The sequence below is a fragment of the Malurus melanocephalus genome, unplaced genomic scaffold (assembly GCF_030028575.1).
Source record: "Malurus melanocephalus ecotype Western Australia unplaced genomic scaffold, MMel_1.1 scaffold_356, whole genome shotgun sequence".
Taxonomy (NCBI): Eukaryota; Metazoa; Chordata; class Aves; order Passeriformes; family Maluridae; genus Malurus; species Malurus melanocephalus.
In genome coordinates this window covers 287,448-302,472 of record NW_026623588.1, presented here as the reverse complement: position 1 = coordinate 302,472, position 15,025 = coordinate 287,448, and the positions used below count along the sequence as shown (strand labels likewise).

Genomic DNA, 15,025 nt, shown 5'->3' with positions numbered 1-15,025 from the left:
TCCCCAAGCCTGTCTTCATGGGAGGTTATAAAGTAAAACAAAACAGGCAGAAGCACTGCTGGGCTCCTTCAGTCGGGCATCTGCCTTTTCTTTCCCTGACCTGTGTGTATGTGTAAGTCATCTTCTACTCTGCTATTCAGGAAGCCACATGAATCATTTAGATCTGGGAAACCTCAGCAAGAAATACTTTATTTTTTTCCTTTCCAGTACAAACACTTTTTCAGCTTTTAAAATCTGAACAAATAGACAAGGTTTAAAAAACAATAGAACACAGTCTTTTAACAGGATCAGTTATCAACTGCCTCAGAAAGAAAGCTGCCCATGTAAGGACAATCCTCTGGGCACCATTTCCTTACTCTGCAAGCAATTTAAAAAAAAAAATGCCCAGTTTTGTACAAAGTTTCTTTCACTTTTTAAACATGAATAGCTGAGAACTGAAATAACAAACTGTCCATTGCTTCAAGTGACTAGTCAGGAATAGTCCAAATGTAGCACCATTTTCCGGAAGGTCAGACTTCTTCCTTGTCCTGGTTTTGTTATAGCCAGTCCTGGCTCCCTCTTTTCTGGGGAAGCTGTTTCTGTTCAGCCACTCTAACCCACCCCTGGCTGGGAGCAGGGAGCCTGGCCCTTGGCTTGGTTTTCTCTTTGGTTTTCTCCCTGGTGTGAGGGGATGGAAAAGGAGCTTAGGGAGGATGTTCCTCCTGTGGGATGAGGGCTCCCCTGGCACATCACAAAATACGGAGGGTTGGTTTGAGACTCCTTTCTTGGACTGGAGGAAAAAAACAGGTTTTGTTCCCTATAAACAAGTTTTGCAGGATGGCCAATAGCAGCTGGAGGTCATTCCCCAGCTGGAGAAGTGTCTCTGTAGCCAGAGGGTAGCTCCAAATCAGCAAAACGCAGAGCAATGAGAGTGGATTCTGCTGCTGTGGGCATCTGGCAGGGCTGGGCAAGTTGTTGAGGGCCAGGTGTCCTCTCCATGTTCCCACAGCTGATGGCTCATGCTCCTCTTACTGCATCGGGGGGAACATGATGTGGGCAGCTGGACTCAGTGACCTCTGTGGCCCTTCCCAGCCTGGAACCATGTTTCAAGGAGCTCACCCAGTTTTTCTGGGGGAGGAAAGGTGCCCAGATGCATCTCTGCAGGAAGCTGCTGCTGGTTTGTGCTGGTCAGAGCACAGAGCTGCTCCTTAATGCAGTTGGAGGGATTCAGCAAGAGAATCGTGGTGCAGAAGAGCAGGGAACTGTGTAGGAGCCAAAGGCTGGTGATGAGGTTCATGAGCTGAGCTGATAGAAAAATAYGTTCCTCTGCTATAAAGTGCCACAATTGCTTGGATGGAGGCTCTTTAATTTCCTCCTCATCCTAGTAATGAAGTCCCCATTGGCTCATCAGTGGAAGGTGCCCACAGTGGGCTCCTAGGGAGAGGTGGATTTTGTGTGCAACAGCTCTGTAGGGCAAGGCTGCAGCTGACAGGAATGTGGACAACCTTTTCCAGCCTGCCTCTTCATGGGAAACCAGAGTCAAGCTGGGTAAATCATTCTGAGCTGAGGAGAAGTCTCCAGAGGTCTTCTCACAGGTGTCCTGCTTTGTTCCACATYGGTGTTTGTTGCAGTGGGATCAGAAGAACATGAGGAGGAAGGAGGTTCCTTCTCCCTCACTGCTGCACTCACACCCTGGAGCAGCTGGAGCTGTCCTGCCCTGGGATGAGATGAGGCAAACCACGTTCACAGTTCAAGCAATAAGACAGGAGAGAGGCAGAGCTGGAGGACAGGACTGCTCTGTGCCCAGCTTGGTCTCTGCAGGGCACACATCTTGGGGAAGACACATTTTCCATAACYCATCACATCAGTCAGGGACCTCAGCAAAGTGGGATTGTAAACCACAGCAGCCCCAGCAACAGAGGGGCTCTCCCCAGACACTGCTACCACAGGTTTTAGCTACTCAGTGTGGCTCTTTGGAATGGCAAAGGACATGGGGACAGCATTAGGAAACAAATCAGATGAGCACAGCAACACAGGATTGTTCAAAAGTATACATACACATACCATATGCATATGTGTGTTTTCCTAATGCACACCCTCATATGCTCCATAAAGCATGTGCATMTGCATGGAGGAGGGAGCATTACAAATGGATTTACCATACACAAGGAGGGCTGCCATCTCGGAGAAACRAAGCCAGTTCCTGAAGGTACGTGTGAATACGTGTGTTCTCTAAAATCTGCAATTCCTGCGGTGAATTTTGTTCCCTACAAGGAGCCCTGGCTCTGCTCAGTCCCTGGATTAAGATGCAGGTGGTCTTTAGGTCAGAGAAACTATTCCTCAGCTGATAATGACAGGGGCAGAAGATATGATAAATCCACAAAAAAAAAGATTTAAAAAAAATGTTCCCACCTCCAGCTTACTCCTGAAGTGTGCTTCTGGGGTCATCAGCCCAGGAGCCAAAGCAACAACCCCAGCCAGAAAGCAGCAACACTGCTGCACCAGAGTCAGGGCAGCTGCTGGACATCAGGAGGGGAATACCAGCATGGCAGGGTTAAGGAGAAGTGGGGCCAACAAGATTAAAGAAAAAAAAAATGTAGCAGCTTTTCATAAAAAAAAAWTATCCCAAGAACTGTTGTCACATTGGAGCGAGTCTGTGTGATATAAGTTAATGCTGTCCTTCACARCCAGAGAAGGAAGACACAGGGCACGACAGCATGGCTAATGCTGCCTCCTCTCTGCCTTCTCTTCCAAGTGCCCGACCTGTTCTGCCAGCTCAGAAACCTTGGCCTGGCAGTCGAGCAGATTGTCCTTCAGTCCTGTTATTTCCTGAGAGTGGGCAGCCAGTGTCCCGTTCATGTGGTCCATGTAGTCCCACAGACTGCCCGTGTGTTTCTCCAGTTCCTTCCTGATGTAGTCCAGGCTGCCCGTGATGGTGCCCAGCCTGCCGCAGGCGCTCTCCACCCGCGCCACCCGCTCGTCGAAGTGAGAGACCTCCTGYTGCAGGTCGTGGGCCACGTTCTTGCAGGAGCTCAGGTCGTTGATGATCCTGGCTTTGAGTCGCTCCAGGTCTCCCTTGAGGTTSAGCACACGGCGGTTGCTGAAGAAAAGCTGGGAGCCTTGGTCGTTGACTTTCTCCTGGATGGAGTGGACCTCATCCTCAATCTTCCGCTCGTGCTCGTCCAGAGAGGAGTTGACGTGCGTCACGGTGTCCGAGTACTGGGAGACAGAGTCCTTGAGCCCTGTCAGAGACTTGCTCAYGGTGTTCAGGTTGATCTTCAGCAGGGTGATCTCCCCTTGCAAAGCTCCCGACGCTTCCTCCTCGATTCGCCGCTGGATCTCCAGGATGGTGGCGTTCAGCTTGCGCAGGAGGTCGTAATTGCTGTCCATGCGGAGCAGCAGGTCCTGGTTCTTGCTCTGGCAGTCTTCGATCTCTGTCCGGAAGGTCTCCACATCTTTGGAGGCAGAGGTGCAGCCCAGGGAGCAAGTGTTCTCCAGCGTGACGAGGCGATTCTGCAACACCTCCAATGTCTCATCCGTGCGTTTCCTCATGCTAGCAAGCTCCCCTTCCAGCACAGGCACCACCGCTCCGTCCATTCCCGTGGGAGAACTGACATTATTCAGCTCCCCCACGATGGTCATGAACCTGTCCTCCAGGGTCTGCATTTTGTCTTCAAAGGCAGTCCTCACACCATCCACCTCTGCCACCACCGTGCCTCTCATGCTGTCCTCTACAGCAGAGCAGCAGCTCCCCGTTTCGCTCTCTGTAGCATTGAGCCTGGCTTCCAGGTCCTCAAAGCGCCCTTCAAAGAGGTTCCCTAGGGTGACAGTGGAGATTTCTCCATCCAGCCGTGAGTGCAGGTTCTTCTGGGACTCGGAGATGCTGTGAAGGCCTTTCTCGAGGATGTTCATGCGATCGGTGAGGTAGTCCAGGTTGCTGCAGCAGCTTTCCACCACCGTCAGCCCTTGGATCTGGGTCTCCAGCTGGGAGATCTCTTTCTTGATCTCCAGCTCCTTCCCATCCAGCGTCTGCTGCAGCCGCAGGTTGGCAGCTTTCTCCTCCTCGCACTGCTGCCGCACCTCTTGGATGCGGAAATCGCACGTGGTCTGGATCTTGCCCAGCTTCTTCTCGAAGCCGTCGAGCAGCTCCCCGCGCAGGTTGCTCAGCCTGGTGTCCACGTACTCCTCCAGCAGGTCGATGGAGGTGAGGGGCGAGGGCCGGGCYGACTCCAGCAGGTGCTTGATCTGCCCGTCGTGGTCCAGGACCATGCCCCKCACCTCGTGCAGCAGATCCGCCTTGGTTTTCAGCACGTCGCTCACCTCGGTCACTTTGGTCAGGATCTCCCCCACGGGAGGGAACGTGGCCATGTCGGCTTTGTCCGCCACGTCCACCAGCCCGTCGGGAATGATGCCAAAGCCCACGGATGAGTCCGGCGTGCCCGGGCTGTTCATCAGGGAGCCGATCATCTTGGTGGTGTCCTCCTGGATGGCCAAGCGCAGGCGYTCCCCCAGCCCGCTCACCATGGTGTGCAGGCTGTCGTAGGACTGGGAAAGRCGCCTCACCTCCTCCTCCAGCCGATCCAGGCGGTCCCCAAAGAGGCCAGGCAGCTTCCTGCCTGCACAGGGAAAGAAACAGGGCACAGTGAGGGCTGGTGTTCTTTTAACTTCCCTCTTCCAAGTCCTTTTCCATAATAATCCTGTGTCCTGCCCCCTGTTATTGTCATTTCAGCAAAATCTCAGCCCACTTGCCCTCTACATCCCTCCTTAAGCTATCAGGAAACCCTCTTTCCCTTTGGGATCCAGCCCTCTGCTCTCAAATTCAACAGCAGGTGATGATAATAGCCCATGAGAGGTTCATCTTGAGATGCACCTTATCAACCCCATGATTAATAGAAAAATGCTCTAAACCAATGAGGAAAGGCAATTTTGAAGCTGCATGTTTTGAGAGAAACAAGATGAAAAAAGCAAGTGGTCCTCAAATCAATCAAATGTCTGATAGAAAAYATGTCACCCACTGAATTTTGGCCAAATTCATGCTCTGTGCTGGAACAGAGAGAACCTGGAGTTTTGAGTGCACGACAATGGTGTCATGACCTGGGATGTGAAGCAGGAGTGAKATCTCACCATATTGATTCTTCTTTGGTCCTGGAAACATGTCAGGATGGCTTTTGGGATAGGGAGGAAGTCTGGGCATTGGGAACATCTTCTGCCCAGGAGGCATTTTAGGGCTGGGATGTTGGGGCAGGAGGCCAGGCTGGTCAGTTGGGCTGTCRTGGCACCCTTCTCCCATGAATCCTGGGCAGCACCTCCAGGACAGCTCGGTCACTGTCTTGTACCCAATCTTGTATTTGGGCCTGAAGAAGGTGCGGTACCTTTCGAGGGGAGGGAGAGAGCAGACAGTTTAGAGAAGCAGCCTCAACATCAAGCAATAAATCAGGGTTATAGGTCCTGTAGGGTGTGGGAGATCTGGGCACACAGGAAAGCCTGGCTGAAACCCTTGTGCTGCACCTGCACACCATGGTCCACCTTCTCCAAGAGCTCTTGCTGCGCCACAGCTCAGTGGAGCATTACAGTGGGGTTTTGGTCAACTATTTTTTAACCTGGACCCTGCTGTTGATTAGAACTGCGGCTCTAATGTATTGCTGTGGTCCCAGGCCTGATAGGTGACCACATCCCACACTGTTTGRCAACTTCTGGCCCAGCAGAGCACAAGGTGAAATGATGGAACTGATTTCCAAAGCCCTGCAAGCTCACATGACTTCCAYTTTCTAAGAGGAAAGTGTACTGCCTGTAAAAGTGTTTTGCATTTTCAATGGATCAGTAGAATTTTCTAGTGGGATAAAACTATTATAAAACTATTCTTAACTGTAATTGCATCCTGAATCCCCCATGAGAGTTGAAATACCTTTGGAAAGGGGTTTTCTCTAAGTGGGGAGGGCAGCAGTTTGCTGGGAAGCCTAAAGGGGCTTGTGCTAGGCCAGTGAGGGTCCCCAGGGTGAGGCTGTGATGTGCACAGGAGGATGGTCCCTACACTGTCCCCTGTCCCAGCTGGGATGCCCTGGGAAGTATCTCCAGTGTGAATTTGGGCACTACAGCACTGATCCTCCCATTCACCACACAAGGTGCAAGCCCAACTCACACCTTCCCTTTCCATTCTCTCTAAATGGGGTCCCAMCAGCCATGGGGGAGGACTCAGCTGCTCCCTGCTCCTCTGGGGCACTTTCCTGTGATGAAGCAGGGATGGCACGGGACCCTGCTGGCACCTGTGCCCCCCACCAGCCCAGCTGGCCTCAACAGGGCTGAAAATGGCGCTTTCCTCACCACCTCCAAATACAAACCTGCCTTTTGGAAATTTCCAATCTGAAATTACCAGGGCCTGAAAATCCTGAATTTTGCTGTTTTGCAACAACACACAGGCCCTTGTTCTTCTCCAGCATGGTCAGCAGAAGGTGTCGGAGGAGGCAGCACAGCCATCCATGCTGCAGAGGGGCTGCAGATGGCACTTATCCATCAGTCAGGGCAGCACATGGGGCTGATTCCCTGYCATCCATGTCCTTGTCCAAATCCTCAGTGTCACCAGCCCAGGCTGGCAGCCCAGCAGTGGCAATGTCACTTCCACACAGCTCCCAGTGAGGTACAGCCACCTCCATACACATCATGGGGCTGGGGGATAAAGCAAACCCAAATCTGCTCTTTGAATCTCTTCAGAATTTCTCAACATCCATTTCCCAAAGGCACAGCTTCAAAACAAGCTTTTGTTACCCCTCTTCACAAACACTGCAGAGTTTCAATCATCTTTTCTTCTGTTGTAGGTGTAGGAAGCTGCCTGGATGTACCACAGGAGACTGCTGCCCTCAGCCAGTGTCAGGGGGTGAAGAAGGGATGAGGATGGCATACAAAAGAAGGCAGGGCACCTTCTCAGTGTCATCCTGTCTCTGCAGAGGAGCTCAAAGCCCTTAGCACCTCCAAATTATTCTCTCCCTGCTCCAAACTGCAGCAAGGGAAGTATTTGCAGCCAGCTGCACAAACATCAGCTGATGGTYCCTGCATGTGGAAAAATCCTGTTTCTCTCTTGTCCATGGATGCAGCACCCAAAGTTGTGCAGAAAGTTCAGCTGCAGGTCCAGCTGCCTTTAGAAAACCYGGTTTCAACACAGTTTTGTCTGAASAGRACAAGCAGAGGAYACTGTTGAGATGGGAGAGGATTTGGGGTTCTCCTCCACGGTACCAGCAGCTGCAGGATGTCCTGATGTCCCCAGATGCTGCTGAAACACTTATGATGGAAAGGATGAGTCAGGGAGTGGATCTGACTGTCTGTCTGTGCCAGCAGATGTTGTGTTGGAGCCCGTGGCACCACCGGCACATGGAGAGCCCAGCAGCTGCCACAGCGTGGGTACCAGACTCCGACTAAAACCTCTCTCGTCCCAGTTYTCCTCTGTGCTCAGCTCTGCTCCACTCCTCAGGCCTCGGGAGGATGCAGGAGAATGGTTTTCCACACGCAGCAGCACTCCCAGGGGTGGTGAAGCACAAAGCCCCAGTGTCTGCCCTGCACCGTCGGTGGCTCCGGCTGTGGCACTGCAATGATTCCCTCCAGCACTGACGAGGTGGCAGCGGTTTGCAAATATTCTCCTGGAGCAGGAAGCACTGAGCCATCCCCAGGCACAGGCTCTGTTTCCTCGTGCTCTTAGTCAGGTTTTCACCACGCTGCCATCATTCTGCCATATTGCAGGTCGGGGACAAAATGCTTTCCTACATACATGCACAGGCCCCACTTCCCGTGATTTCCTTATTTATCTCTGATTCATAGAATATCCTGAGTTGGAAGGGACTTACAAGGACCAACAACAGTTGTGCCCAACAGCTGCACAGGACTCTCCCAAAAATCACAGCATGTGCCTGAGAGCATTGTGCAAATGCTTCTTCAGCTCTGGCAGGCTTGGTGCTGTGATCACCTCTGGGTGAAAACCTTTTCCTGATATTCAACCCAAACCTCCCCTGACAGTTTCTGAGGAGGAACAGAGCTCCCTCTCCCTTCTGACAGATCCCACCTTGTCTCCTCCCAACACCACTGCCCTGTCACTGACCGCCATGTCCAGGAAAAGTCTTTCAGCCCCTTTCATCGCCCTCTGGAAAGTGGGGATTCATGATCAGAAATGTGGCACAGGGTCTCRGGAGAGCTGCGACCTGGCTTTGGGAGGGGAAGGGAGCCGTGCCCCAGTGTCCCCCATACTCACAGCACTTTCCCCGGGCACTTGGGTCCCCAGCTGCACTTGTGGTACTCGGCCTTGACGTAGCTCTCGGCCCCGTCCTGCAGCGTGCACGTCACGTTGCGCTGCACCACGTAGGCACAGTAACTCCTGGGGGGAAACACAGTGAGACATCGTCACCCCTGCCCAGCAGACAGCGGTGCCTGCGCTGCCGGACACTGCCAGCGAGGTCTGGGGGGAAGGACACAGAAGGAGCCCCCCAGCTTGGGCAGCAGCTGGGGAGGGGCATCACCACCACACTGCAGGAGTGTGGTTCCTGTCACAGTCACGGCCACATTGTCACCACTGGTGGTGGTGTCACCAGAGCTGGGCTGTGCTTGCCACAGCATGGACGGTAAGGCGAGACAGGCTGTGAGGACAAGCAGAATCCCAGCAGCAGCAGCAGTTGTGGGAATAGCATCCCAGAAATAGCTCCAGTAGTGCCTGGCAGGGCTGSTCTGTCCTGCTGCAGCTCCTGGAGCACTGCCAGCACAGGGGCCAACCCCAAAACCTTCAGCTCTTGCTGTGGTACTGCCACAGAGCAGGCAGACAGGAGATGCTGCTCTTTCCAGCTGCTGCATCGTGGGTCCCTCCACCATGGAGAGCAGAAACCCCTGCAGGTCTCTAGGGCAGTTAGGACAGAGCCTCTTCCCTCCTGCCATCTGCCTGCACCCAGGTGCCACAGGTACCAGTCAGCTCCAGCCACAGACCCTTTCCTGAGGCAAGCACCAAATCCAGGCACTGATGAGTTGGCTGGGAGGAAGGCAGCGAGTGGGAAGGATGTGGGATTGCTGGTAGGACAGATGGAAGCCAAGGCTGGTCCAGCTGAAGGCAGGGCTGCCGGCAGGAGCAGATGGACTTGGTCCACAGGGGCAGAGACAGCAGGGATGTGTGGTGAGGAAGGGATTAGGGACAGGGGGACGTGGCAGACGGCAGAGCGGGAGGAGAGGAGGGCGCAGGCCCACGGTGCAGAGCAGAGCTGAGGCAGGAGGCCAGCGGGATGGAGCAGATGGGCCAGCGCAGGCTGCAGGTGCAGGGAGGTGTTCAGTGAGGCGGCAGGACGTGGCTCCCCCCGTGCCAGCTGGGGGTTTGGTGTGGATGGGCAGGGAATGCACTTTGTCTTCACCTGTTTGCTATCAGCACTCGTCCCTCCTTCATCGATCTTTCCCCACTCAGGGCCAGCCAAAGTGCTGCTCTGTCCCCTGAGTGTGACATGGGGGGGCTGGGAAGGGCTGTGCCCTCCCACCCCTGTGCMTGCACACACACACTCCCACAAACAGGAGTCACCACAGCCCCTCTTCACAAACCCTCTGCTCCATCCTCGCTGTCAAAGTCCCTTTCCTTTTGCCTCCACCTGGCAGAGGCATCTCACCATCATCCAGGCTGTCAGCATGACCAGCCCATGACAGCTCAACTGAGACCCTGCAGCTCATTTCYGTGCTCAGCCCCAAGGCTGCTCTGCCCAGGCCATGGGATGGCCATGCCAGGGAACTCTGACAGTATCTCAGCCGAGCTGCAGCAGCCCCAGCTGCCTCCCAGTGCCCCCGTTCAGAGGCCCCGAGCAGGCTACTYGATCTCCAACAGCCCACACGGGGCTTCACTCCATGAAGCAGCAAGKTGTGAGCAGCCTCATCCTCCCTCCAAGTTGCTCTCTTCCAGCAGGGATCCCCCAATCCCACACCCCCAGCACATCCCAGGAGCTGCCCCAGCACATCCACTCCAGCCTCTCACCGAGGGCTCCCTCTGATCCCCTGAGATGGGCACACAATCCCAGCTGTGACCGGCATTTCCAGCCTGCCCAAGGCTGAGCAGGGACCTGTGCTCCTCCCTGCCCCTACACAAGTGCCTCATTCACCCGTGCACAGGGCCGCAGGAGAAGSAAGGCTGGCCACTTCTCTTAGCTGGAGGCAAGGGAGTTCATGTGTACTTGTGGAAACTTAGGCTCACCGTCTATCCACAGATCCAGGACCTGCTTCCAARCACACCACCAGCTGCCTCTGAGTGAGCTAGAGGCCAATGCAGGCAGAGCTCTTAGCCATTACTAATGAACACTGCCTACCTGTGACTGCTTGGGTCAGTGTGGTTCTGGCTCGCTTYCCCTCTCGGAACCCCCTTCCCTTCTCACACACCTGTGGCAAGCAATTTTATAGCTCCAGCCTGATTTTTGGAGAGTGAGCAGCTGGAAAATGTTACAAGTTTTTGAAAGCTCTCACTGGCACTGCCAGTATTGTTCGTCCCGAGTGTTACTTTATTCATTTCAGCTTGCTCATAACCCCACATCCTCCCTCTTTCAGAGGAGCCCAACAGAAACCGCTCTAGCAAACAAGCAGAGAGGGAAGGGACATCCCCCTCTCCGCCCCCAATGTAACAGCTCTTATGCAACTGAATGGAAAAAGTCTACAGTATGTGTAAAACCCACATTCCTCACTGCCGGAGCTTTCCAGGTTTCTTGAAAGCGTATTTAAACTCCAGCATGCATATATTTTACAAGCAAATGAGCAAATTCCCTCCAAACCAACCGTTTCCACGCGTAGGTCTGTGCACTGCCACCCTCCCCTCCCGCACATCACCCTCCCCCGCCCAGGTCACGCAGAACAGGTACATGCACCTACCCCAAAATCACACACAGCCAGCCCCATCCCCACCTCCTCCGTCYCTCACGGGACCGTAGCATACACATCCCCACCGCTCGCAGCCCGTTCCCTGTTGGAAACACAGCTCCCTGACCCTCCCGTAGATGGAGGGGTCACCGGGACGTACGGACACTGCTGCGGTGCCGCCAGCCCTCGCTCGGTACCCGGCAGCTGACACGGAGCGAGGGATGCCCGCGGCCGGTACCCAGGGACTCCTACCCAGCCAGGCGAGCCCCGGGGAGGGTACCCGTGGTCGGTTCTCCTACCCAGGGGAAGGTACCCATGGTCGGCACCGGAGTTGGGTACCCGCGGCAGCGCGTTCCCCGGAGATGCTCCTGCAGAGCCCAGACGCGTGGCCGGTGCCCGGTGGCCGCGGTCCGTGCCCGGTGAGGGATGCCCGACGGAGACCCGGYTCCCGGTGCCCCCGGATGGGTTGCGCGGCCGCGGCCGGGGGTCGCTTACTTGTGCTTGCCCACGGGCTTGCCGGGGCCGAGCTGCGGGCTGGAGCCGGCCGTGTAGAGGCTGTACCTGCCGCCGTAGGGCAGGGGGGCGGCGGGGGGGTAGAAGGCACCCTTGGCGTCGGCGAGGGCCAGCAGCGTCCCCAGGGAGAGGCAGGCGAGCAGCGCTCCGCGGCGGCGCAGCGCCCGCGCCCGCCGCATGGTCCCGGCCCGGCGGCGGCGGAGCGGGATGGGATCGAATGGGATCGGATGGGATCAGATCGGATGGGATCAGATGGGATAGGATGGGATGGAACAGGACGGGGCGGGACGGGACGGGGCGGCCGCGGGGCCCCGCCGGGACAGCGCTGCGGAGGGGACCGGAGCGCCGCCCGCTGCGCCCTGCCCTGCCCTGCCCGGCCCCTGCCCTGCCTGTCCCTGTCCCTGTGCCTGTCCCTGTCCCTGTCCCTACCCCTGCCCGGCGGCACACGCCGCTCCGCCGCCCGCCCGTCCCCTTTTGTACGGCGGCGGCGGGGGCGGGCCGCGCTCCTCCTCCCGCCCTCCCACGGCCGCCGACCCCGGCCCCGCGGGCGGGGACACAGAGCGAAGCCCCCCGAACCCCTTTCTCCCTCCGACCCCTTTCTCCCCCCGGTCCAGCCCCCGCCAGCGGTGCAGCAGCCCCCGGCGCAGCCCGGGCGGAGCGCAGTACCGATCCCGGCAGGGTCTGCAAGGGGCTCGCACCCACTCGCGGCCCCGGACCCCTCCTCTCCCCTTCTCCCGATGCCCCTTCCCTGTACCCTGGGCGTTTGCCCCCACGGGGTAGCAGGTGCAGGGCTCTGGTTTTGGTTCCCCCCAGTCTGCAGCTCTTCTCTGCTTCATCCCAGAGCGCAGGCGAGAGAAAGGCTGAAGCGACCCTAACTCTGCCCCTGAGGACATGTGTGCTGCTGGAGATTGGCAGCTGTCAATCATCTGGCTGGCACGAGCCTGGTGCATCGCCCAGCGAACCCAGCACCTGCAGTAAGGGGGAGGGGGAAGTGGGGCTATTTTGGAGCCCTCCCCAGATTTTGGCTCCAGGAGAGAGGGGGGAATCAGTTGCCTTTCCCTGTAGAACCCTGAATCTCCCATAGCCAAGCATGTTTCATCTTTCGTGGTTCTGGAGGGCCTGTCTATGTCTCCTTCCACCCTGTCCTGCAGAGATCTCTGCTAACCTGCACCCCGATGACCCCACCCACAGGTGACCCCCAAAGGGTGCCCCGRGCACCCCACTCTGCCCCAACAGCACTGCCTGGGGTCCACACCATTAACCACAGCAGGGCAAGAGCCTTTGAGTGAGACACAGCAGTTGGGTAAGAGGGAAAGGACCCCCACCTGGGGCACTGGGCAATTTGGGAGGGGGCAACATCCCTGGTGCTACCCAGTGGAGGTCATCTTGAAGTCCCACARAGGTGAAGCTATGCCAGGGAACAGGAAATTTTGCCATATATGCAGACCCTCCCTTGGGCATCCCACCTAAACCTCACCAGGGGTTTGATGAGGCTCCTGTCTTGGCTGGCAGAGGCCAGCTCCAATTCGGGGAAGCACCATGATGATGTGCCATGCTTCTCCAAAACTCCTGGAGGAAAACAAGAAGTGGCTGAGAAAAGGAGGTTGGGTGAAATTCCAAATAAAGGAGTGAAACCTGCTGCTGGGGGAAGGAGGCATCKAGGCTTGGGCTGACACTGAGACAGAGATGATAAGATACTGAGACAAACAGCCTTTTTCAGTCCAAACGAGTCTTTGGCTCRGTCTGAGGTGAGTACGGAAACATTATCAGGAGAAGAAAAATCCATCAGAAGGCCGCGCTGGGAGAGGCAAACTGGACAGRCCAGGCGGAAAACCAAGAGGAGGAAGGCTGAGCAGTGAGGCTGTGCATCCTCTCAACTCAAGCTGCTGCAGGGTGTTGCTGAGCCTCCATGTGCCTGTCAGGCTGCACCCCGGAGGTGCTGCAGCGTGGTTTGTACGTGGTAAATTTGGCAGCACATGAAGCAATCCTCATCCAGCTGGTGCATGGAATTGTTCCGCTCCGCTGGGATGCTGCAGGAGGGACGCTCCATAAGCAGCTCTATAAAAACAAACAAAAGCCGACCCAGCCTGCCTGGTTTAATGCTGGATGCCAAAGTGGAGARTGAACCTTGAGCACAGCCTTAATTTTTTTTCCCTGTGCGCAGGGAGTGTGAGCCAGTTCTAATAACAGCACGCTGCACGTGTGTGTCTGAGGCCTCCGGAAAAAAACATCTGGTGTTGCACGGCCTCAGAAAGAGCCCTTGGCCCCGGCTTTTGAGCCCGTGCTGCACTGAATGGGTACAACAGGGMAGAGTTAAAAGTGCTCCTTCATTCTCACCAGCTTGGCTGGGAGAGGGAAGGAGGTGGGAGGTGGGTGTGTCTGTCTGTCTGTCTGTGTATCTGTCTGTCACTGCTGTCCAAACCCACCTTTGAAGCACCAGATCACTTTCTGCCAGATTTCAGAGCAAGGCAGGATCCTCAGAGAGACTGAATCCCATTTTCTTGTTCTATTGTCTAATTGTTTGTGAAAAAAGACATCTGAGTAGACAAGAGAGTGCCAAACTTAGGTCCCAGCTGAGGAAATGGATTCATCATCAACTCTTTTATAAGATATCAAAGAACCCACACAGGAGAGAGCCATTATGAGTGCCCCAAACCATGGGGAAAACTCTCCCGTGCCTCATTAGCCATGAGCTAATCCAGCCATGAGACACAGAGCATGGAAATGGGGATCCATGAAACTCCCCTTCTCAGGGGGCAGCTCAGGGTGGACTCTTTGGGGTTCAGCTGACCTGTGGGCAGTCCCCAGCACACTGCGAGCCCTGGCTGGGCACAGGAGGGCCTGGCATGGCAGCCTGGCTTTGGAGAGGCTCATGTGGAGAACAAACAGGAGACTCCTTGCTGCCAGGGCATCCTCTCGACATGGGCACGTCCCAGGGYTGATGGAGAAGGTGCCAATCCCCATCTCCCAGAGCTGTGAGGCACATGCTGAGCACTGAGCTCTCCAGCAGAATGGAAGGGCTTTGCCACACTGAGCTGCTGCCAAAAGGCTCTGCAGAGCTACTCGCTGGTCAGGGAGCACCAGCCCTGGGTGCTTCCCAGAGCAAAGCTCTGCTTTCTCTCCTGGCTTTGTGTGGGGAATGAAGGGTCAGATCAGAGCTGCTGCTGCTGCTCAAATGTGGATACCGGGCAAACCCTACCCACAGGAGAGCTGTGTCCATCAGTGATTCCACATGAGCACCTCCCACAATGGCCAGTGTGTGCCCAGGGAGCTTCTCTCTCCACGTGGACTGTCAGAAGCTGAGATAGACTGTCAGGAGCTGGACTGTCAGGAGCTGATTATTTGATTATTTTGGCTCCACCTCTCACCCCTGCACATGGAGCTATGCTCCAAGCCAGCCCAGGAATGAACAGGTAAAAGTTTTTCCCTACTAAGGACCCAGCAGAGGATATTATGCAGGACACAGGAGGCACCTAGAAACAGCAGCTGAGCAGGAGGAGACGAGAGCAAGAGCAGAAGCTCTACAGACAGCTACTCCCCTGCTCCAGATCCCAGGGAGGGCTGGGGGAACCACCACGAGGCTAATTTCACGAGCGGATGACACCAAACAGTGACCTGTTCTGCTTCCCATGCTTTTTAATTAACACTTGCATGGCCTCATCAGCTGAATAATTGCCTCCCTTCATGG

General features: G+C 55.6%; 1 protein-coding gene across 1 annotated transcript; it reads right to left on the bottom strand.

The window, feature by feature from the left end:
• Positions 1-2,597: 2,597 nt before the first annotated feature.
• Positions 2,598-11,526, bottom strand: EMILIN3 (elastin microfibril interfacer 3). The gene is made up of 4 exons (XM_057378403.1): positions 11,320-11,526; positions 8,213-8,335; positions 5,104-5,351; positions 2,598-4,595 (listed from the first exon to the last, which is right to left on the bottom strand). The coding sequence occupies exons 1-4, from the start codon at positions 11,514-11,516 to the stop codon at positions 2,701-2,703; spliced, it is 2,463 nt and encodes an 820-aa protein (XP_057234386.1). The 5' UTR covers positions 11,517-11,526; the 3' UTR covers positions 2,598-2,700.
• Between the last annotated feature and the right edge of the window lie 3,499 nt (positions 11,527-15,025).